General features: G+C 58.6%; 1 protein-coding gene across 1 annotated transcript; it reads left to right on the forward strand.

Moving 5' to 3' along the window:
* Positions 1–9,410: 9,410 nt before the first annotated feature.
* On the forward strand, positions 9,411–23,440 carry TSPEAR (thrombospondin type laminin G domain and EAR repeats). Its single transcript, XM_074833355.1, has 12 exons — positions 9,411–9,762; positions 12,451–12,671; positions 12,758–12,996; positions 13,144–13,234; positions 13,828–13,984; positions 14,396–14,527; positions 16,062–16,294; positions 19,066–19,252; positions 20,958–21,187; positions 21,481–21,668; positions 22,028–22,129; positions 22,417–23,440. The coding sequence occupies exons 1-12, from the start codon at positions 9,669–9,671 to the stop codon at positions 22,568–22,570; spliced, it is 2,028 nt and encodes a 675-aa protein (XP_074689456.1). The 5' UTR covers positions 9,411–9,668; the 3' UTR covers positions 22,571–23,440.
* Positions 23,441–23,937: the final 497 nt, after the last annotated feature.

The following is a 23,937-nucleotide window of genomic DNA, read 5'->3' on the forward strand; positions in this document are numbered from 1 at the left end:
TTGTAAAGCTGCTGTGTCTGTCCTGTGGTAGACTTCCCTGAAAGGCTTAGTCCTCTCCCTTCGTGAAAGAACACTTGTGTTGGCAGCGTGTGTAACACTGGTCAGTAGCAGTGTTCTTCTGAGCAGTTGCCTTTTTTCAGTCTGAAACAGTTACTGTAAAACATGTTCCTTGGGGAGTGTCGGAGCTCTACAGGTGTTACACATGCAGGTAAAATATTAAAGATTAAAGAAACGCCTTTCTCTGGATTATATTTGCTTTAGGCTTTTATATTAAAAAAACCCAAACAAAACCCTTCACAAAGATGTAGAAATGCAAGCAATGTCCTCTTTAAAGCCTTTGTGTATACATACATACATCCACACACGCACGCTTTTTTTTTCCTTGGCAAATGGGGCTGTGTCAGAACACACACAGTGGGATGCGAGACATTCATTAATTGTGTTTTGTGTGCCTGTGTGCATGCAAGCGGTTCTTTGAAAGTGCGGGCTGCTGGGCGAGAGGCCTTGGAGCCACATGAAACAGCTGCACCTTCGGGGCAGAACCAGCCCCAGGCTGCTTTCCAGCTTTTTTTTTTTTTTTTGACTGGAGCTGTATGATGAATGGAAGGTGGTGTGCTGCCTTCGAGCTGAAAGGGTGAAAGCTCTGCGTCTCTGGAAGATCCTTGCTTTCCTCCTGAAGTTGTGTCTTGGTGAGGGTGCTGTATGTTTTACCCCTAGGAGAACTGAAAGGAAAAACACCCCCTCTGCCAGCACAGACCTGAAATGTCTGTCCCCAGTGCCAGCTGTGCTGCTCATACTGGGGTTGTCTTGGATGTGGGATGAGCGCAGCAGTTGAGGCAGCTCCAAAAAGGGGCTTGAAGCAGCAGCTTCCCCTGCCCCTGTGCGAGGTGCCTGGGCAAGAAGCAGCACTGGTTACCTGCCCCCATGTTCCTTTTCTCTCAGATTTCCCTGACTCGGTGGAAGAATAAAATCACTCTGCACTTCAGCAAGCTCAGGGGCTGGGAGGAGTGTGAGGTGGGGGACTCTGAGGGTCCTGCTGCCAGCCACTGGGATGGTTGGGGTGGCACAGGGAAGGGGAAGGTGCCGGAATCTGGAGAATTCCTCTAGCTCTGAGGGGCTGGTTGGGATGAGCTGCCCTCCCCACGTGCTGCCTGAACTGCAAGGTGGCCGAGCCCTGGGGCCAGCCCCAGAGAGGGCTCCCGGTGTCACCTCTCGCGCAGCCGGGTCCCGCCTGATGTCGTGTGCACCAAAGCATGGTCGGGGTCACGCAGGCAGTGTGCAGGGCTCCCTGGTGCTGCAGGGATGAAACCAAACGCTGGGGAGGGAGTTGCTCAAGCCACTTAACGCTTGGTGGTCCTGCGTAATGTGCTCGGTGCTCAGGGACATTGGTGGCAGCAGGGACATTGGTGCTTTCCAGCCCTGGTGATCTTCCTGCCCATCCCAGCCCTGATCCTTGCAGATCCCAGCACTGCCTCAGCTGCCGGCCCTTCTCCTGGGGTGGGTGGTGTCAGAGCCAAAGGAGAACCAGCCAGGTGGCTTTTGAAAGCGGCTCGCACCCCCTGAGATGGGACTTAGCAGCAGTTAAGATTATGGGGTATGTTAATATATAATTAATGGTAATGATACGGACGGTGGGTTATTACAGAGTAGCTGCTGGTGTTAGCAGCGTGTGCGTGAGCGCTTGGGGAGCGATTTGCAAGTGGGTCTGTCTAGTCATGTCGCTGTCGTTCCTGAAGGGCGTGAGGGGGGATGAGCCGAGTCCTGGACCGAGTCCCCTTCCTCCATGCATGGGGCACCAGCCAGCCCCAGCTTGCCAGGGCAGGGCTCTCCAGGGGCACTTGGATGCGTTTAATGGGGGATGCAGGCAGGGGTCAGGTCTGTGCAGTGGAGGGAGAGGCTGTGACTCTGCGCTGCTGTCAGCTCTGGAAGGAGCTGGGTCACCCTGGCCAGAGGGGCTGTGGGAGGTGGCCAGGAGGGTGGGTGCCCTGGGGCAGGGCTTGTGGGGCTGCGGAGCAAAGGTGAGCCCAGCCGCCCCTCCGGGGACTGCGGGGTGATGGGGGAGGTGGGTTCAAAGCAGCAGGGATGCAGGATGCAACATGCCGGGGGGTGGGGAGTATCCACACGCTTGGATGCTGGGCCCAGCACGGGGAGGCTCTCCGCCCACAGCCGGCTTGGGAGTTTTGCCCCAAAACAGTTTTTCCCACACCAAAACAAATTTGGCAAATTGAACCCAAATTGGGGCTGGCACGATGGTGTTAGGTGAATCAGGGTTTCGTTGCTGAGTCTGCCTGGGACGGGTTCGCGCAGGCCCCTCTCCCGGTGTGCTGCTTCACCAGGATCCTTGTCTTCCTCTGCCGCTCCGGTCAACGTGTCGGTCCCTCTGAGCTTGGTCACCAGCAGCCATCAGGTGCTGGGGGGTTCTCGCTTTGTGGGGCAGGTGTGTTTGAAGGGCAAGAGAGATGCCCACATCTCTGAGCTGATCCCCAGGGCTTTATGTCTTGCATGGCTTCCCCTCGCCACTCATCCCTCTGGGAGGTAGGAACGGTGGAGCGTGGGGCAGTGACCGAGTCGGGGGAGTTTGCTCTGATGCAGTGGCAGAAGCCTCTGGGATTGGAGATCCTTTTGGTTGGTGTCCGTGGGCTTGCTGCAGGGGTGGCTCGGGAGGGGCCTCGCTCAGCCAGAGCTTGGCTTTGCTCACCAGTTCTTGTGATGGAGGAGGGATGCCAGAAGGGCAGGCTGGAGGGCAAGTGTTTCCAAGTCCACTTTGCCCGGAGAGGCAATTAAAAGTTGAGTTTTGTCCTTGGCCAGATCCTGCTTTGACAGAAGATCTTCTGCCTTGGAGCCTAGGCATGGCCTTGGTGGGAGTGCTTGTGTTTGAGGACCTTATTAAGGTCTTAGGGCTCTATATGAAGCTTGGTTTTATGAAAACATCAGTATTGTTGCTGAAGCAGCTTGTACAAACTGTCCCCATGCAGCCTCGCTTTTAGGATTTGATGCTCTTGAGCATCTGCCCTTTTAACACCCAGTCAGTAACCAGGGGGCATCTGATTTATTTTACCAGTTAATTACAATCCCAGTCAAATGAGACTTGTGTTAGGTTGAATTCCTTCTCAGGTGTTTGATACCTTCTTCTGTGGGACCCGTGGAGACCCATCAAGGTCTTTTCCAACCTAGATGATTCTGTGATTCTGTGATCAGCCCAGGGTGATGCCACATGCTGAGCACCCCAGCAGTGGGACCCCAGCCCTGTCTCCTGCAGCAGCCCCTGCTGCCACCCTCGCCTGTCCCCTCCTGGCTCTAATCCCTCCCCGCTCCTGCGAAGTACAATTAGGAGCAGCCTGGAGGTGGTTTCTGAAAGCCTGGACTTCAAAAGGCAGCGATGGCTGGGTGCTGCGGCGCTGGGCTGGGCCGAGGTGGGCTGTAATTAGAGCCCTGCTCAGGGGGCAGTCGGGGGGATGCTCGTCCTGCTTGCGTGGGATCCTGCTGTGAGAGGCCCCGCTGCCAGCAAAGGCTGCTCTCCGCACCGCGTGGACTGTGTGGGACCGGTGAAGGGGAGGGCGAGCCGGCTTCCCTGGGACAGCCTGCTCCATTCTTCTTCCCTACCACTATGAGCCGTGGACCGGGATCGCCCCTTCCCTGCAGCCGGCCTCGCACCTTGGTGGGTTATGAGAAGATGGATGTCTGTGCCTGAGCGTCTTGGGGCTGCCCAAAGTGCAGGGGGACAGCAGAGTGGGACGGGAGCTGCGGTGCGTGGGGTAACCTTGCCCGTCTCTCTCCGTGCTAGTGGGGACCAGGCCCTGATGGCTGGGTGGTAGGCGCCTGGGGACGGGGGCTGTGTCCCTGCCGGCGTCTGCACAGCTGCGAGTGCAGCGGGGCTGTGGTGCCGCAGCCGGAGTGGCTGGGCAGCAGCACCATGCTGGAGGAACTGGCCTGAAGAAAGTCTTGGAAAACAATAGCAATTGTTCTCTGCCTTTGTTCCCTTCCCTCCCCGGATGTCGGAGGAGATGGAGCCGCGCTCGGCTGCCGGCGGGTGGGCAGAGCGAGTGTGGCTGCCTGTGCTCTCGCCTTGGCACCCGGGGATCTCGCCTCACGCGCCGCCCGCACTGCCGCCCGCCGCCCTCCCGGTCCCGCCGGCTCCTCCAGAGCCTGAATCATCGCTAATATAATTATAAAAGCTCTACATTGTCATATGGGCGAGCAATAAAATTGGCCTGTGATTCTCTTTGTCATGGGGCAAGAGGTTTTCATATGGCTGCAGAGCAAAGCGGTGCTAAAGCTGCTTTTCTTTGCTGCAGGGCTCTCAGCCTGCCCGCGTTCCGGGCAGCAAAGCCTGGCAGGAAGGAGGGCCTGGCCCCAGCCCTGAGTGCAGGCAGGAGGTTTGCTGCCTGCGCTGGGAGAGCTCTGGCTGGCAGAGGGGCTTGTGATGCCCACACCTTCCCCTAATGCCCCAGGCGCTCCAAGGTGGGCTTCAGCTGGGAGAGAAGGTGCTGGCTGGGCCCTAGCCGGGCAGCCATGGGATAATTTCTGGTCCAGGCAGTGCTGTGCATCCCCTTTTATATCCCTGCCAGTCCTTGATGGGCCCAGGCATGTGGGGGCAAGTCCCCAGGCTTCCCTGCTGTGGCTTTTTCTTCCATTTACCACCATCCGCCTGCTGCGAGCTGGAGCATGCGGTCACTGCCCGGATCAAGGGGCTACAAGGCAAAGGCAGAGGGTTTCCCACAAGGCTGCCAAGGGAGATTTCTCTCCGCTTGGGGAGCAGCTGTCCCCGTCCCAGAGCCAGCCCCGGCGCTCAGGCATTACCCCAAGGCAGCCTGCACTTAATGTGGCACTTGGCACAGGGTTTGCTCGGCCAAGCTTACAGTTCCCCACGGAGAGCCCTCAGGTTTGCATATTCAGCCTGGTGAACTGCTGCTCCTGATGGAGGAAGACTTAGATGTTTGCAAAACCCTTCCCTTTCTCCCTTCTCCACTTGCAAGCACCTGCGCTGCAAACCCCTGGGGTTTTCAGGCAAGTGCTGTCACTGAAGAAGCACATAACTGGGAGCAGGCTGGGATGGGCATGGATGCCCCGGGGGCTTTCCAGCAGTAAGCGTGAAATGGGAACATCACCTCCTTCCTCTTAGGAGCCCTGTTTATTCCCTGTTTATTCCCTTTTAGCTGAGCTCAAAGTCAAGCAGGGCTTTCACGTTGCAGATGGAGCAGGGAGTCCAGGCGGAGCTCCTGGGTCTCCTCCAACGCTGCCAAGTGACATGTTAACCCCCCTGCTACTCTTTGGCCTCTGTGTAGACCTCCAGAAAATACCAGGAGCACCATTTCCATAGTTTGCATGCTCGTGGTTGCTTGGCTTTGATGCATTCCATCCATATGGAGCCGCCTTGCTGGAAAGTGGTGATTGCAGAGAAAGGTTTGGGGTCCTGTGGCTGTGAGGAGGTGGCTCGGCCTCTTGCAAGAGGTTTGAGCGCACTGCTGGGAGGTGGCAAAAAGAAAACAACACATTGTCACTGAGGGACAGGCAGCAGTAAAGGGCTGTTTGTCACGTGCAGGGGAGAAGTAAGGGGAGATGCGGCTGCTGGGCACTGCCTGGCCCCGTCCCAAGCAGCTCTGGTGCAGAAGCGCAGTCTTAAAGCCTGTCTTTTTGCTCCTGTCTTTTTGCTCCTACTGGCGAAAGTTAAGTGACTGCTTTTTTGGAGCCCTTTCAAAGCCTGCCAGCTCAGCTGCCATGTGTCCTCCAAATGCAGGACAGGATGCTTGGCTCAATCCCAGCTGCCTGGGAAGGGACCTGGGCTGCAGGTTTCCAGCCCTGCCTGCTGCCTGTGGCCCTGCCGGGACGGCGGCTCCCGGCTGCCTCGTTCCGCGGGGCTGTGGGGCTGGCAGCGCCGGGCAGGTGTGTGGGTTTGCACACAGGCAGGCACCGAGGGCTCTGGGATCCAAGCGACGCTGGTGGTTCACCGCCGCCCGGCAGGGATTGCTCCCCAAGGCAGCTCCGCTCTGGGAAGCTGGCAGCAGGACTTGCAGCGTTGGGGCGGCTTTGTGCTTTTTTTGGTGGCTTTCCTAAAAACGGTGCCTTTTGCAATCCTTCGACAAAACTTTTCCTGGCAGAACCTCTCCAAAACTTCTGTGAATTAAGTTTTTGAAAGGCGATGGGGCTAAAGACATTTACGGTTCTCGTACAAGGCTGACAGGGTTCCTGGTGCGGAGATTTCTTGCTGGGACTCCAGTTTATGTCGGTGAGCTGGACTCAGGGAGCTTATGTTGCTCCAGGAAACACGAGGAAGAATTTCAGCCTAGGAGAAAGGGCAGAGGTGGCAAGGGAGAAGCCTCGGAAGCATCTGAGGATGGAGACCCCATCCCTCTTCATCCCACCATCCCAGGGAAGGTATCGTTCCCTGCGTCCAGCCTGAACTGCAATCTGGGGAACTGCGATCTGGAGCATTGCTCTGAGCTCAACATTCCCCCATCCCCTTCGTGACTGACCCCAAAGGGCTGATCCTGACCCTGTAGCTCCCACAGGCGAGACCAGCACCGTGTGCTTACTGCTCGCCTCCAGCTCCATCCCTGTGTGTGTGTGTGGCCACCCCTGCGTGGTGGCCGGCCAGGCTCGGGCAGGGGGATGGTCACAGTGCTGCCTGTGGCCACTGGAGCCTGGCCTGGGGACACCCACGAGATAGTGCTGCATTTTTCTGTGCATTATGTATCGGGTCCCTCAAAGCTTTGCCACGACTGGTGCCTGTATGCACGCTGTGTTTCAAGGGAGAAAGCTCTCGCAGATGTCAGGAATAGAGACTGAAATGAATAGGGCATAACAAGTCCTAAAACATGACTTTGTGTCTGCAAATAATAAGGAATGAGTTACAGTCTTGGAAGAGCAGGAACCCTGTGTGCAGGGTCCAGCCTGTCCCTGGCGTTGATTAGGTGCCCTCCTCACACTGACCATGGAAGCTCTGCCTGAAATATTGTCTACAGATGGGTTTCTCAACCTTTTCTAACCCAGAGATGGCCAAACCTTTTTGGTGGAAATCCAAAGATCATTTTGTTCGGAGCCGCCACATGGTTTTATTTACGACCCATGCGAATTAGGCAAACGTCTTGCTGTTTGTCTCTTTTATTTCATCCTTTTGCGCTTGCTTGTGCACATAGGAATGTGCATGTGTGTGCTTAGGAACAATTTTGCAGACCGCTTCCTACTGTCGTTGGGACACGGAGCAGGTCCTGGACCCAACGTGACAGTGGTCAGCGATGGGCCCCTCCCCTTGTTTCACATCACAGACCCTGGGCAGGTCGTCCTGGGGAGGGAGAAAAGCGCCGGGGACTGCCCAAGCCACTGCACCATCCTGTGCCATGCCAGCGTCCCCAGCCCAAGGATGGAGAAATCCTTGAGGACCATCAACATCCCTGTCCTCACGGGGATCTCATTCATGAACAGCATGTGGCTGAAAAGCAGCCCAAGCCCACAGTGCTCCACCTGGCATGTCCTCCGTGCCTCATCGACAGGGGCTTCATTTCTTCCTACCTGGAAGTCCCCAGATCCCCCCGATCTGGAGGGGACACCCGCGGCTGTGTCCTTGGGTCTGGAGATGTCCCCACCGACTGGCTTTTTGGCTGAGGAAGCGCTCAAAAGCGGCTGCATCCCCTTTGGAAAAAACAGTTGCTCCAGCATCCCCGGCAGGACTTTTCCTCCCTCCCTGTGAGGAGTCGCACGGGCTGCCCGGACCCTCGCAGAGCCGAGGCTGGGTCTCGGCAGGAGACTTCCCAAAATCCGTCTGCTTGTGCGAGTCCCCTGCTCAGGGCAGTGCTGCCAGCTCCCAAAGCCATGCTTAACTTGACACATGTGTGCGGCCCTGGGAAATGGAGTGGCTCTGATTCTCATTTGTGCCGCCTTACCCCGCGCCAACCTGCCGGGAGGCAGGGCCTTGCCAAGCAGCCGCATTCCGCTCCGCGCCGGCCTCCCTTCCAACACACCAACATCTCTGCCCGACCCGCCTGGGATACCGGGCCCCTCTCCTGCCAGCAGACGTGGTGGCGTGAGGTCCTGGTGAGATGGCTGCTCCCGGTGCTGGCGGGCATCCCCGAGGCCGTGGGGAGCAGCACGAGTCAGGCGAGATGGGGAGGTTCACACCTTCTGCATCCGTTGCGGCCGCTGCTGGTGGCTGCTGGTTGGGACCCCCGGGTTTGGGCAGTGGCCGTGCTGGTGGGCACCATCCCCAGTGCGGGAATGAAGGATGGGGAGCCAGCAGTGCCTCACCTCCACGCCTCTCTCCGGAGAGAGATTAAGCTCCGCTTAAGCTCTGCTTCAGTGTGATCCCGGTAGAGCCCTAATTCGGGGGATGCCCAGCGAGAGGCTTTGCGGGGAGGGGGAGCTCTGCACAGCCCTACTTAGCACAGAGCATCCCCAGACGCACGCAGCCACCCTCCAAGCTTCAGGGGCTGTTTGAGGCAGAGTCACCGATGGCGTTTGGGTGTCTCCAGGCTCCGGTAGCAGCTCCTCTCAGGATTTGGGACTAAGGTGCAGGGTGCTCTGCTCCACCACAGGGCTGCACCCCATGGGCTGCACCCTCCCAGTCCCGGTGCGGTGGGTTTTGGGCTGGCAAGGGATGTGGACAGGCTGGCAGTGAGGCACATCCGTGGGTCCGGCTCTGTCTGTTCCTTGCTGACAAAACCCCCAGTTTGCGACACAATTTTTTGGCGTTTCGTCCTGGCCATCCGCTTTCTATTCTAGCGCTCGCCTTGTGGGGAAGGCTTTGGGGACGGGGGGGGTGGGAGCCCGTTTCAATTGTTTGGGGAATGGAAGTAACTCGTTTTGTGGCTGGAGAAACCCAGCGGAGCTTGCTGCGTGCAGGGAGTTTTTCCACTGCTGTCTCTCCCGTTTGAACAACGTAACCTCGAGGGTTTCCGAACCGATGCTGGGCACGTCCTCACAACAGGGCCGGGTCTGGTGGCTGGCCTTTGGACTGGAGCCTTGCCCAAGGCACTGACTGTGCATCACCTGCCCAAGGCTGTTTTCGGAGAGAAATATGCTCCTTGTGGGCTCTGGCTTTTTTTTGGGCAGGGTGGAATGGACTGGAGGGGGCAGAGGATCTCTCTCCAGTACAGGCTGGGACTGTGCTGCCGAAAGCCCAAGGCTTTTAGGGGCAGGAAGGTTCCCAACTTGGTCTCTCTAGGCAGGGATGAATCTCCCACCTACTCCCACGTGACCCTGGAAAAATGAATCACCAAAAATGAAAGGAAGCAAAGAAAAAAAATTTTAAAGAATTATTAAAAAATCCCTCCCCAAAGCCGCCTTCCAGAGGGTTGGGCAAAAGATAAAAGCTCTCCAAGGATCTGGGACTCCTCCTCTCCCACCACCGACTTCTCATTTAAATGTCTGCGTGCAGGCTGCAGCCGGCACTGCCTCTACGGCTGCCCCAGGGGAGCCCCCACCGACCCCCCGCCTGCCATCCCTGCCGTGCCCCCGGCGTCGATGCCCATGCAAGGGGACGGCAGAGCCAGGGCTTAGCACCCCAGAAGCAAGGAAGCAGCAGCCTGGTGTGGCACGTCCCTGAGGAGTTGGTCCCACCGGCAGACTATGCGAGAGCCCCCGGGGGGGGCTGAGCCGAGCAGCACCTGCCTGGGCACCGAGGAGTGGACGGCAGGGGGGTCCCAGTGGATGGACCCCCCGAGGCCAGCCCCCCGATGTCGGCTCCGCTGCTGCTCTGGGTCATCCTCTTCCACTGGGCCACCAGCGGGGGCTTCATCCGGGGGGGCAGGACGTGGCAGCACTGCACAGGTAGGAGCAAAGGCTGGTGGGTGGGCTGCGCCGGGAGGGAGGCATCAAAGCAGGCGTTGGCCGTGCCAGGAACCACGCTGGGACCCGGGTGCTCCCACAGATGGGATGTTCCCCGCGCTGCCGGGGCAGACCCCAGAAAACATGCTCTGTTTTGGGGGGCATGTGGCCGCCGCGGAGTGCCCCACGTGGGTCAACCCAGCCCCGGGGTTGCGGTGCCCAGGTGCCAGCGGACCAGGCCTCAGGGTGGGAGCGTGGCGCGATGCCTCGGGTGCTGGAACTGCCAGCACCCTGCCTGCGCCCGTGGGCAGAGCTTGGTGGGGTCAGCCCAGCGCCCGCAGCCCCCCGGTGTGGCACAGGACCAGGGAGCAGCCAGCCCTTCTCAGTGCCGTGGGGAGAGCTGTGTGCCTGTCCCTGCAGCACAAGCATCGTCCCAAGGTCTGCCGGCCCTGGGGACCAACATGTGGGGAGAGGAAGGGCTGGAGGAGAAGTAGAGGAGAGCCATGAAGTCCCTCTGGAAAGTCCCTCCCACCCTGGACTTTCTGGGGCTCCCCGCGCTCTGCCAGACACAACCTACGCCCTCCTGGCAGCAAAACCTCCGGGAAAGTTTCCGTCCCGCCACCCCCAGCCGAGGAGCTGGCAGCTCCGATGGCTTTTCCTGCAGGGAAGCGCTGAGAGCAGCCTGAGCCAAAGAGGGTCCCCATCCCCTGGCTCTGCCTTCCCGTCACTGTCTCTGTGCCGTGTGGCTCCTGCGTGAACAGTGAAGCTTCAGCCCAAGTTTTGGGGCCACTTGGGCCCAGGCTCTGTGTGTTTGGGTCTTGTCTTGGATTGATGGCAACTGTATTTACATTTTATTCCAGTCCGGCTGGCAGTGAGAAGGAAAGCTGGGAGAGATTGGAGAGTTTCTGCCCGCCACCTCCTCCCCCAGGTGCTCCGGTCTCTCCAGGGTTGTCCCCGCTGTCCCTAAGCAGCCTCAGCCTGAGGGGTCCCTGGGGTGCCGAGGCCCCAGCATCAGCACATTTAACCGCCCCCCACGTTCCTCCTGCCAGCGCCTGGTCCCAGCTCCTGGTGCAGCTCCTGGCACTGTCCGACCTGGGCTGGAACACCCCGGCCGCTCTCCCAGCCGTTAACTGCCGGCTCCGCTCTCATCGTTAGCAGCCAGTGATGCGGGAGGCAGACTGGGATGCACATCTTCGGGTTTAGGGATTTGGTTTTGGTTTTAGGACTTGATCCCTTCCCAGCCCACAGCCTCGGGCACAGCCTGCGGACCTGGCTAAGCTGTCCCCTGGCTCATCCCAGCCTCCCCCAGGGAAGTTGGGGGCTCCTAAACCCCTCTGCATATCCAAGCCTGAATTCATCTTGTGCTTTTTGCTGAGAAAAATAGGAACTGATCATTCCCCCAGTCATGCATTTCTGAAATAAGTCACTGCAGTTAAACCTCCCCCACCAGGGCTTTGCTTTAGGAGCAGCTTAAACCAGCAGAGGGGCAGGCAGGGGGGATGCAGAGGTGGCAGGGTGGGAAGGACCTCGCCAGTCTCCCTGCTCCGGGCTGGATGGAGCCACACGAACAGATTCCTCCTTGCTCTGCCCGTCTGGCTGGCGAGGCGGGGCCCGGGGGGAAATGCTTCCCCTCTCCAGCTGGTTTGGATTCAGACACATGCCCGTCCAGCCTTGCTCACAGCTCCCTCCCTCCTAGCTCTCCTGCTGTGCCCCAGCAGCCGAGATTTATTAGTACAAATAGGAGCTAAAAGCCCGGTCTCACTGGGGATGGGACAGAGTCAGGGATATTTTAGTCTAGCCAAGTGCTGCTTCACCCTCTGGGCATCATCATCGAGCCCCTTTGCTACAGATGACACAATCCTGCCAGGGAAGCATTCAAAAATAAAACCTGCGCGGGTGCTGAGGCGGGGAAGGTCGGGGAAGCACCCACCGTGGGCACAGCCCTTCCCGTGGCTGCAGCACGGGGCTTTGCGAGGCGTTGGACTGACGGCGACCCTGGCACTGTTACGTGGAGACGACTGCGGTGTGGGTGCACAGTGCTGTTCTTCACCTGGGCGATGCCCTGGGGCTGGGCACGTTGTTTTCTTCTCTGGGGAGAGGATAATTATTTAATGAGCAGTTTTGGTGCCTGCCAGGGGAGTACGTGCGTGTGTGCAATTAGGGTTGGGTTGGGAGAGCCGGGACCAGGACTAGAGGGGGGAGTGCTGTGTCCCACCACCCTGGGGACAGGGACAGGCGGCCACCCCACGAGCAAGCCTGTGGGTGCCGGGTCCCTGCTTGATCTCCTGGCTCTGGTTGCTGCTGCTGGTGGATCCTGAGGAAACCGGTGGCAGCCTGGGGCTGCCCAGCCAGCAGGTCCCAGCGCCAGGGTCAGCGTTCGGAGCTGCATCCATGGGATGGTTCGTGCAGGTGAGCCTGCGCGCTTGGTGTTCCCGCTGTGGGGATGGAGGTGTCAGCCTTGATGCCTGCAGGACAAACCTTCCCTGTGTCCCCGAAGCTGGGCACAGACCCGGGAAGGGGACAGCAGGCTGTGGGCCCCGCCGCTGCCGTTGGAGCACTCTGGCAGCGCTGGCTGCCTTGAGCAATCCGGGTGACAGAGCACCACACTGCAAGGTGGGGACCCCATCCCACAGCGGGACAGGGTGGGATGGCTGCCGCCGTCGTGACGTGCTCCGCCGTCTCTCGGCACAGACCTGCGCCCGCTGGACATCCTCTCGGAGGTGGTCCCCACCGGCGGGCTGGCCCGTGGCATGAGGGTGTTTCAAGTAGAGGGGGTGCGTGGTTTCCAGCTCGCCGCCTCGCGGCCCCGCGCCCTGGGCTTCCCCGCCTCCCGGCTCTTCATCCACTGCGACCGCTTCCCCGAGGAGTTCTCCATCATCGTCACCCTGAGGGTCCTCAGTGTCCCCGCCAAGGTAAGCGCTGCCGGCCGGGCACGGAGCCAGCACAGCCCAGCCCTGCGGCTTGCAGCGTGCAGATTTGAGTCCATGCCCTCCCGCAGAGAAACGAGTATGTCTTCACGCTGATGGCGGAGGAGAGTCCCAGTGTGCTGGTGGGGCTGCGCTACGCCCCTGACAAGCTCCACTTCCTCTTCTGGAGCCAGGAGCGTGCCGGCGGCTGGCAGACCCGCGTCACCTTCCCCAACGTCTCCCTCTCTGACAACCAGTGGCACACGCTCATCCTGGCTGTCTCTGGCCAATCCTTCTCCCTGACGGTGGACTGCAGCATCCCCAAGGACGTGTAGGTTGGGGACGGTGGTGGGGGGCTCAGGAGGGCTGCGTCGGGGTGCCAGTTCCCTGGCAGGGCACTGCTGCTCCACCAGCATCTCCTCCAGCCAGCAGCAGGTGCCATGAAATTGTCCCCTGCCTCTTCTCTGCCTGTCTGCAGGGTGGTGGAGACGCCGTTTCCAGCCTCTCTGTCGGTGAAGAGAGCCAGCTTCTACCTAGGCAACAGGAGGAGAAGGAAAGGCGTGTTCACGGTAGGTGAACACCGGTGTGGGGCTGCCTTGGGGTGCTTGTGTCTGGCCCTGGGGTGAGCTGCAGCCCCCTCTCAGCCCCCGACGCTGTCAGGGCTTGGGCCATGGTGCGGGCAGTGGAGGTGGCCGGGGCTCCCGCTGCCGGGCTTGGTCCCTGTCTGGCTGTGGGCATGCAAGGGGCAGTGCTGGCCACTGGCACTTTGTGGGGCAAATGTGGTTTTAAGAGGATGTTGCCAGAGGCGCAGTGACAGAAAGACAGTTGGTGGGACAGCCTCATTGATAAAAAAATTAGGGCAGTGCCTAATCCTGACCGGTAGTGAAAAGCAGAGGTGGTGAAAGCTGCCTGCAGCTAACGAGCCCCTTGCCAATGCTCCCTTTGTACCAGCTGTTAAATTGCCTGGGATAGAGATTTTGGCAGGCTGGGCACGTAACGAGGATCTGGTAAATGTGCGTGAATCCTGTGGAGGCTTCCACGGCCCAGGAGGGAGGGCAATGCGCAGGAGTCAGGAGGGAAATCCAGGGCATGAATCACCTGCGGTTTCCATTTCTTGGTCTTGCTGGACTTGCTCTCCATCCTGCTGCTCCCGATTTCCCAGGGCTTGCTGAGACAGCTCGTCCTGCTGCCAGGAGCCGATGCCACCCCTCGGATATGCACCGCCATGAACTTTAAAGTAGCAACGCTCTCTGTCCCCACTGTCCTCCAGGATCTCCCCATGAAGCCAGCAAGCAACGAAGTGCTAAAATACCCCTACGGTCAGTAACTCCCTGCGCCGGGGGCTTGCTTGGCCACCTTCTGCGTTTGTTGAGGAAGGTTCTTTGCATGGGGTGGGCACAGAGCAGAAGTGAGGGGAAGAGGGTGTCCCCAGCACCCTCTGTTTCTCAACATGTGTGTGGGGTGGGATCCCTGTCTGAAACCCCCTTGGAGAGCCGGGGTGCCTCTGCCCGGGTCCCTTGGCAGCGCTGGGCTCATGCCAGTAGCCCCACGGGTGGCCAACCCCTGGGGTGACTTCCCAGCTCAGGGCTGGGATGCCGTTTCCTCTGTTCCCTCGTACCCATCATCAGGATGGGACCGGGACGTCCAACTGTCCATGGGCACGGGGATGAGCCTCACTGCTCCTCCATCGTGTGCGCTGAGGCACCTGCCTTGCTCCTCTCTGTGCCCAGAGACTGACACAAAGGTGACCCTGGGGTCCCGTCCACCCTGCACCAGGCAGGAGAAGGCGCAGTTCTGGTTCAATGCCTCCCGGCGAGGGCTGTACCTCTGCAACGGCAGCACCTGGATTTCCATGCTGGAAGGTACTGGTGTGCAATGTGCTCTCAGGGACGGAGGGAGGCTCTTGCAGCAGAGGAGGAGCAGGGATTTGCCCTTGACAGCACTTTGGGGTGGGAACAGTGGAATGAGGGGGCTGGGGTGTTCCCCTGCCTCTCCACTGCTTGGCCAGGCTTTGCTTTGCTCTCGGTGCCCACATCGACACTGCCAGTGCAGCTCTGGGTTCAGGTGGCCTCTGTGCCAGCTCCCTGCTCGCTCACACAGTGCCCCTGTTGCCCACCTTATCCATGTTGCCCATCCCTCCTGGGGCTTCTCTGGTCAGGAACAAGTTCCCGGTCTGTCTGAGTGGGACAGCTCACCCCACGGAGAGCTGTGCCTTGGGTGCTGGGGTGCTCTCTGCTGTGGAGTCCCAAAGGTGCAGGTGCTCCTGATGCCAAAGCGCTTGTGGGGCGGATGAGAAGGAGCAGAAAGACTCATCAGCTGCCAGAGATACCAGAGGGAGCAATGGGAGGGTGACGGAGGCAGAACCCTGTGTTGTCCCAACTCTGGTGGCCTTCACACAGAAAATAGCAGGGCAACATTGGAGCAACAAGGTGGCAAAGCAAGGAGAGCCTGGAGGGATGGACATTATTCGATAATGAAATGGATTTCGCCCACTGACAGTCTCCCACTCGCTCCAGGCAGTCTGCCCAGGATCCCTGGTGAGGACGTGGAGTATGGGGCATGCCTGCAACCAAGCCATCCTTCCCCCCTCTCCTGGGGTTTTTCTTATGCTGGTGCTCATGTGGTGGGTTTGGATGAGCCGTTTGCTCCCCACAGAAGCTGGCAGTGGCTGGACTCCCCATCCTTCCCTACGTGTGGAAGTCATCAGGATTGGCACAGTGTCCTTGTTTTGCCAAGGAAACATCATGCTGGGACCTTGCTGACCTGCGCCCCTTGGTGCCACCAACACTGGCCCTTCTAGTAGCCCTTCCCCTGCCGTTTGTCCCTTCCAGTGCCCACCTGTTTGCTGTTGGGACTGCTCTTAGCGTTTCTGTTCTAATTTCTGGCATTAACTCTGTCTAAGTCTTCTCTAACTTCTTCCAGAGCTCATGCTGACTCCAGCCAGAGAAAACATCTGGTGCGGGGCTGCTGCAGGTGGGTGTGGGTTAACCCGGCTGGTCTCAGCAGCCCAGACCCTTTCGCTGTAGGTCTGTTCCTCTCCTCCTCATGCGCTTCAGGATACTTACATCACTTTGTAAGAAGCAATCAAAATCCATTGGCATGTCGTTCTTCCCCCCTCCCAGAGGAGACTGCCTGGCAGAGCGTTTTGCAGCCCTGCGCTCCACCAGAGAACAGGCAGGGCTGGATGGGGCTGGACGTGATGGAGTCAGGCCTTTTACCACCCTCTCAGGTTTTGGTCCTTCACCACCAGCAACACCAGGACCTTCATTTTCCCCCCGTAAAGCTCCATACAGCAGCAAGCGCCACCGAGCCAGCTCTGCTGTGCAACATGGGGCACCTCTCCAGGCAAGGTCATCTGGTTTTAACCTCACCCCTCTTTTTTTTGTGGTCTCCTAGTCAAACAGAGGCTGGACTACGTGGAGGAGTACCAGAACCTGGCGACCAACTCGGAGACAATGGGTGTTGAGGTCTTCACCATCCCAAAGGTGGGACTGTTTGCAGCCACTGCCAACCGGTACACCCCGCCAGGATCAGCCATCTACAAGTGGACTGATGGGAAGTTTGTGCCCTACCAGAACATCCCCACCTACCAAGCTCAGTCCTGGAAGTATTTCACCATAGGAAAGAAGGTAAGTCTGCCTGGAAGGCTATTTCTGTGCCTTCATATTTCAGTGTATTGAACTGCAATTGCCCAACACTGGCTTCACCTCTGAAGCCCTGAGTCTCAGCCATGGTTTAGGAGGTGAATCTTTCTCTCTCCTGTCTTTGATGGGGTCACACTGGTACATATATCCAGCTGGTAAGGGTCTGTCCTAGGGACTGCCAGCTGATCTGTGGGCTGCCCTCTGAGTTTTACTATTTTTGCCGAGACACAACTACATCAACCCAGGCCATTTTCAGCAACTGATGTTAGCAGCATAGGTAATTGCATGTCCAGAGTCTCAGATCTCTTCCCTGGCGACCTCCAGGCTGTCTGCGAGGTCATTCTCCAAAGCCAGCTGTTGGAGCTGAATCCACCCCCATGCGCTGGGGTTCTTTTCTAGCAGGCTCTGCCTGTTCCTGCCTCAGATGTAGTGAGTGCCACGGTCAAAATGACCTTCGTGCATTGTGCAGAGCTGCAGTGAAGCCTAGTCTGGGTGTGCTTACCCTGATGAAAAGGCTGACCCCCCTGGGAAGCAGGGTTTGCTGCAGTTCCCATCTGGCACCGTGAAGCAAGGCAGCTGTCACCCCAGGCAGTGGCTGTGGCATTTGTCTTGGAGATACACAGCTCCTAACGTGGGAGCACAGAGAGCAAAGCCCTCCCTGAGCTCTGACTGTGGCAGGTGTCCTGCCATGCATAAGGTCCACTCTGGTCTCAGAGATATACCTGTGGTCTTGGAGAGCCATCGGAGCCTGTAGCTCCCTCCTGAGATGCACCAAGTCCAGCCTTGTGCATTTTTAAGCCTTATTGCTTTTAAATCATTCCAGGACTTTGGAACCAGAGTATCTGCCTGGTTCCTCTCACTGGGGAGCTACTCAGAACTTTGTGAGGAGCCCCGGGCAAGCCGAACAAACATCTGCTGAGAGCCGGCTCTATGCAGAGCTCCCAGAAGAGTTGGGATCATGCCCCTGCCCCTGGCCATGACCTGTTCTGGCTTTGTCACCAGACCCCATGCAGGGTGGCTGCAGGGCTCCCCCATCACGAGCCACGTGCTCCAGGGTACAAACAGGAGCCCTCCTGTTTGGATACAAATGGGCCACGTCCGCCGTTGCCTGCCTGGTGGTGGTGTCCTGCAGAAAACCTGGTCAAGCCCTGAAAATGCAGCTGTGTTGCAAAGCTGGCTTTGGGCTGGGAACACGCCTGCCAGACCCAGTGCTGCACTTGCCCTGCAAAGCCCCAGCTGCACCCTCACGGGCAGGAGACAGGAACATCCTCGGCTGGGTTTATCTGCTGATGGGAACCACCTTGAGACTCCCCAGTGTTAGTCTGGACCCACGACACCCCCTTGCAGTGACATCTGTGTGGGCAGAGAAGACCACCAGGCTGGGGGGTCCTGACTCCCCGTGGTTCCTACACAGCGAAACACCCATGTTGGTGCTCACCAAGGTGCACACACTCTGAGTTTGCCCTCAGGTTGTCACGGAGAAGAATTTCCTCAGACTTACTAGGCAGGATGACCTCTCTCCTGCACAGCTTGGGGCAGGTTTTCTAGTTGGGGCTAGCCTTCGTGCTTCAGAACAGCTGGGGACAGAGGCCCTGTGTGCAGCTGCTCATGTTTCTGCATGGAGATGATGACCAGATAGGTGTTGCACCAGCAGCGGTATGGATCTCTCCAGTTAGCCCAGATTCCTCGCACACGTTGCAGGTGGGATACACCTCTGTAGGTGTCCACACCTCGTTACCGCACCAGGACTGCTCTGCCAGGATGGGGTGAAGAGCCCCAGTGGGCAGTGTCGGGGTCTCCTGGTGGCCTCTGGCCATGGAGAACAAGGGACCGCAGGCTCCTGAGTCGTGGGGTTGGCTCCAGGCCTTTCTCATCCCTCTGAAGCTGTTACTGAAGATGCCCTGAAAGGACTCCCTGGGCTGGGGCTCGCAGGAAGAGCTGCCCAGCACTGAGGGTGCACCTTCCCAGGAGCAACGTGTGGGCCCAACACAGGCCTCCACTGAGGATGGAGGGTCTCTGTCCTTGGGGGTGGCTGAGCCTTGGCTGGACAAAGTCCCAGGCTGGTGCTGGCAGGGTCCTGCACTGGGCAGGAGGTGGGAGACCGCCCCTACTGACTGTTTTCTGCTTGTGGGCCGTGTCTCTGTGCTGCTTTGTGGCCCAAACGGGGGGATAACCTCTGCCACTCCATAGCAAACGCACAGAGTAGTGAAGCCAGCACGCCACACCGCACACTTCCACGAGCTCGGATGTGCTCCCTGCCTTGTGCAAGGCCATCCCTGCCGCTGCACGCTTGTCCTCGATGCTCACAGCGGGTTTTTCTTGGTCTAGAAAATGTTTTGTCTCAGGTAATCATTATCATCGTTATGATATCTGTGATTTTTTTTCTGAATAACCTTTCCTCATGGGGAAGGTTTGGTAGCTGAGACCCCGCTCCCTCCCCAGCCAGTTTGGCAGCACAGCCGTGCTCTCATCCCTGAGGCTGGCGGGGCGCGGGTGGCTGCAGCACCTGCCCTGGCTCTGTGGGCAGTGGGCACTGCTGCTGCCATGCACAAAGACCCCCATGTCCCACTTTGGGGTGTACTGTGCTGCTTGGAGGCTGCTCAGGGACCACTGCCTGCCAGGGCTGTCTTGCCCCACACCAGCCACCTCGGTCCCTGGCCTCGCATCCCCCACCTGTCCCATCTTCACCCTGCCCATGCTTGTCTGCACCATGTTGAGAGGAGAAAACCAAGATGTCCTGGCTTGTTATTTTTCAGATCTTCCTAGCAGTGGCTAATTTTGAGCAGAATGACAGGGGTCAGGAGTTCTCTGTAATATACAAGTGGAGCCGCAGGAAAGAGAAATTCATCACGTACCAGAGGATCACCACGCACAGCGCTAGGGACTGGGAGGCATTTGTCATTGAGGGAGAGACTTTCCTCGCAGTGGTCAACCACAGAGAAGGTACCCAGCCCTTATATTCCCTACATCCCGGCTCAGACGGGGCAGGCTGCCCTGCGGTGATGCTGGGGACCACGGCGCCCTGCCGCAGGCACCCTGCTCAAGAGCATCCTCCCGTTGCCGTGGAAACACTGCAGCTCCCTGCGCATCCTCTGCTGGAGTGCAGGGCAAAGCCGGGGAGTCAGTGCACACAGCTTGGGGTGCCGTGTCCCTCAGGAAGCCTGAACCCTCGCAGGCCCTCTCATTTTAGGAGAGAAAAGCACTCGGGGAAGTGGCTGACATGTCCCCCCCTGTGGGGGACAAGGAGTGGGGATGGTGTCTTTGCTGAATCTCTGCTTCTTTTAATTTGTTTCCCCAATGCTACCTAACATGGCAGGGTGGTGAGAGCAGCTGCATGGGTTTGCAGGGGCTGAGCCTTTTGAGAAGCCAAAGCTTTGGCCTTGTGGGCACACAGGAGACTGAGGGAAGCTGAGCAGGAGCCTGCTGACGTCCCTCTCTCCCTCCCTGGGCACCCTGCAGACATGATCCAGCCTCATCCCCCTCCCAGGCCATGAGTTGTTCTGGGCTGGGGCGTGCACCCCTCAGCACGGGGGATGAACAGGTCGATACCACAGCCCTGGCTCTCCAGGATGCTCCCACCTGGGTTCAGATGCTGCGCTGGTGGGCTTCTTCCCTGCCATCAGGGCTGGCTCCTGGGCCATCAGCTCCTCTGGCACCAGGCTTAAAGCTGGTGGCAAGTTGCTTGGCCACCCTGTTCTCCCTGCAGCCCTTCTTGCCAAAGCCTCTTCCACTTCCACCCGTTAACACATGGTCCTGCTGCTGCTCAGCCACCAGAAACACCAGTGGGGCCAAGCCAAGTACAGCAGCACTTAGTGAGTGGGGTGGGAAGGGGCTGGTGGTGCTCCCCTCCTGCTAGATGAAGCTACCTCCTTATTAGAAGAACATCTCTGGCTGGAGGGGTCATCCCAGGCTGAAGGTGCAGGAAGGTTTTTAGCTTTAAACCCAGCTGGGTCCCACACAGACATGAGGTCGAGATGCTTGAACCGAGCCTAGGAGCTGGATGGGGTACGTGCTTTGGTGCTGGTGGGCTGAGCCCGAGTGCACGGGGCAGGCTGCAGGCTGTGGCATCCCCTTCCTCTTTCTGGAGTTCATGCCATCATTGGGGATCGTCGGCACATGGAAATTCCTGGCCAGCTCCAGCGCTCAGGAGCCGAGCACGGGGACGTAGCAAAGGAGTGCTAGAAAACATCAGTGCGGTGCCGGTCCAGCTGTGGCCCCCTCCCAGCTCTGCAAGCTTTTGTGCAAAGGGTGATGGCAGCCCCTGATGTCAGTAGCTCGGGGACACAGCTGGGACTGGCCCCACTATGCATAGCTTCCCTGTGGGACAGCCAGCAGGGCTTGGCCACCCTGGGACGCTGGCATGGTGCCTCTGGTGTGCTGCTTGTGTGGGGGCACAGCACCCTCCTGTCCCTTCTCTGCCAGGGGCTGCCATGGAGCTGCCACAGCGCTTGGGAACAAGCTGACAGCGTGTTTGATGGGGGTGGAGGCTCTAAAGTCTCTCTGGCTACTTCTTGAGGAGCAACCAGTCACTAGCAAACAGCCTTGCAACCTGCTGGCAAATATTTGTGTAGCCAAACCTGTTTCTGGGTTTTGCCAGGTATTCCTTTTCCTCACGGAGCACATCTGTCTGTCTGTCTGTCTCCCCCAGGGAATAACCACAACATAGACAGCGTCATATACAGGTGGAACCCCAGGACAGGGTTGTTTGAAACCAACCAGACCATCCCTACCTCTGGAGCCTATGACTGGGAGTTTTTCACCATCGGGCCGTATTCCTTCCTGGCTGTGGCTAACACGTTCAATGGCACATCCACTAAGATCTACTCGCACATCTATATCTGGCTCAGTGGCTCTTTCCAGCTCTTCCAGTCTATCCTGGTAAGGCTTGGCCACTGATTAAACTCTAGTCCTCAGTCCCCCCTCTGGGTTTAGACAAGCCAGAGAATAATTACAGAGACAGATGCTCTTCAGTCCTCTGTAAAGGTAGCGATAGTTTCCCCCTGATTCTCCCACAGGGATTGATGCAGCAAAAATTATTTATCCCTTGGAGGGTTTTAGGAGTGGGTAACTTCCCCGCTGCACCTCCAGCAGGTCCCCCCACACCTCGCAGTATCCATGGCTTGCAAAGGCTTATCCACATCCAGCTTCTCATGTGGCTTCCTTCCTCACAGACATTCGGTGCTGCTGACTGGGAGGTCTTTCGTATCGGGGACAGAGTCTTCCTGGCTGTTGCAAACAGCCACAGCTATGACAGTGGGATGCCAGCACCTTCTAACTTCTACGCCATCAACTCCTCCATCTATGAGCTCAACATCACTGCTCAGATGTTTGTCAAATTCCAGGATGTCCTCACCTACAGGTACCTGTGCAAAGAGTCAGGGTGCTCCCCTCAGTCCACATCCTTCCCCTGCGCAACCCAGAGGTCTCCCATAGGGCTCATGCAGGCTTGAATGCTGCCAGGGACCGAGACTGGCAGGGTGGGCAATGGGTGACAGGTCCTTGGCACTAAATCCCAGTGGGAGCTAGGAGAAGACCCTGAATTCAGGAACAAGGGTGGATTTCCTTTCAGGAACAGTCTGGGAAGAGCAGGGTTCTCTGTGCATCATGAGGGTGGCAGAGATTGGGGTGGGGTGGCCTCAGCCCTGTGGATGCACAGCGCCTTCCTCAGCTGGCCATGGAGAGGCTACCTCACGTGCCCCTCTGCTTCTTCATCCCCAGTGCCCTGGACTGGGAGTTCTTCTCGGTGGGAGATGACTCTTTTCTGGTGGTAGCAAACTCCTTTGATGGCTTCACCTTCTCCGTTAACAGTATTATCTACAGGTACTGCTGTGGGATGACATCAGGGCTGGGGGGGGGTTGGAGGGTTCTTCCCAGCAGGAACGACCCTGCCGGGAGCCCAGCGTGGGTACATCTGCCCAGGGAAGACAGACAGGACTACTCCTTGTTTCTGGAGAGGTTTCCGGGCAGGAATGAGAAGCCCCAGTGAGGGACATCCCACCCTGAACCACAGCGGGGAGCTGGGAGATGCCAGCCCTACGGCTTGGCTTTCCTGCCTCCTTTCAGGTGCCCAGCTTGTGCCCCAAGAGCTAACTGCCCTCCCTGTGCAGGTGGCAAGGCTATGAAGGCTTCGTAGCGGCTCACCACCTCCCCACTGTCGGCTGTAGAGACTGGGAGGCATTTCACACCGCTGAGGGCTCCTACCTCCTCTACTCCAGTGCCAAAGAGCCACTTTCCAAGGTGCTCAAGCTGAAAACCACCTGAAGTGGCTGAGACACGCTCAGCTCATCGCCAGGATCAGGGCAAGCTGGGCATCGAGGTGAAGATGGATCACAGCGCCCAGGGATGGCCACAGCATCAGCCCTGCAGCTGGCTGGCTGCGTGCTCCGCAGGAGCGGGAGGAGGAGGAAGGGAGCTTCAGGGCTCTCTGCAGCCTTGTCCAGGGGCTGGCAAAGGGGCTGCAACCCTGCTTTGGTGCTGTTTCTCCTGGGAAAGGTCTCCTGCCGTGTTCCAGCACCACGTCCTACCCAAGGTGCCTGGTGCCCAGGCACTTCCCTGGGCTCGCCAGGACCCTGGCGCTTGGCAGCCCCCAGCCAGGACGGACCCATTGGTTGTGGCCAGAGCTTGTGCAAAGCCAGGGAAGAAAGAGACCGAGGAAGAGGCAGAGGGAGGAAATGGCATGTGAGACATTGGGGAAAAAGGTGGCTTGGGGCTTGGCCCTGGCTGCCCAGTGCCTGGGGCTGCGATGCTGCTGAGGACCCATCTGGTCCAACATTGCACACCATGTTTCGTGTCCATCTTTGGTGGCCTCACCACCCCATCCCACTGCTGCGGGTGCCTGCCCACCCTCCTGCTCTGCCATGGCCGGCTTTGATCGTCCTCGCCGAGTGACCTGTGTATATTGAACAAATCCCTAGATGTGTACAAGGACCGCCGCTGGTCCTTGCACCCCTTCGCATGAGGTTAGCGACTCCCGAGCAAACCTGCTGTGCACTGGGACCAATCCAGCTACCGTGGGCACGGGAAAGACTCCAAACTGCTCCAGGTGAAACTGTGGCCTCTTCTTTTCCTCGCCTTTGTCTGGGGGACTCTTTTGCTTAACCAGAGCTCTAATAAAGTGTGCACCCAGCCTTCATCCCACGTGCAAGCTGTGGGTATCCGGGCAGCTCTGCCTTTGGCAAAGGCTTCCCTCCACTCAACAAGCCACCCTTGACCGAGACAGAGCCATGTCCATGGCCATAGGTGGCCCACAAGGATGAGGTGGCCCTGAGCACAGCAGCATGCTGGGGTGAGGGTGCCCCTCTGCCTCCCCCCCCACCTGGGACCCTCTGCCTCTCCTGACTGGCCCAGAGCATTGCTCAGCCTTCCCTGGCCCTGGGGTTCCTGTGGGGCTGAGCCACCCACCCTTGTGCTGTGGACCTCGCAGGAGGTGCCAGCCCCCCCAAGAAGGGGCTGGAGGGGTCACAGCCTCAGCCACCCCAGGGTCCAGGCCCAGGAGAGCTGCTACAGGCAGCCCCCGCAGACCCTTCCTCCCCCAGCCCAGCCGTGGCTGCAGCTGGCTCTGCCAGGAAGCACCATTTCTTGCTTGTGAAACAAGGCAGAACTTGATTTGTTTCCATCGTGCTGAGCCA

The sequence above is a fragment of the Strix aluco genome, chromosome 9 (genome assembly GCF_031877795.1).
Source record: "Strix aluco isolate bStrAlu1 chromosome 9, bStrAlu1.hap1, whole genome shotgun sequence".
NCBI lineage: Eukaryota > Metazoa > Chordata > Aves > Strigiformes > Strigidae > Strix > Strix aluco.

Excerpts from the sequence above, each read along its gene's own strand:
- TSPEAR (XM_074833355.1), top strand. The coding sequence starts at position 9,669 with ATGTCGGCTCCGCTGCTGCTCTGGGTCATCCTCTTCCACTGGGCCACC. Across the intron at positions 9,763-12,450 it reads GACGTGGCAGCACTGCACAG|ACCTGCGCCCGCTGGACATC; the intron begins GTAGGAGCAAAG and ends CTCTCGGCACAG. Across the intron at positions 16,295-19,065 it reads ATTTCACCATAGGAAAGAAG|ATCTTCCTAGCAGTGGCTAA; the intron begins GTAAGTCTGCCT and ends GTTATTTTTCAG.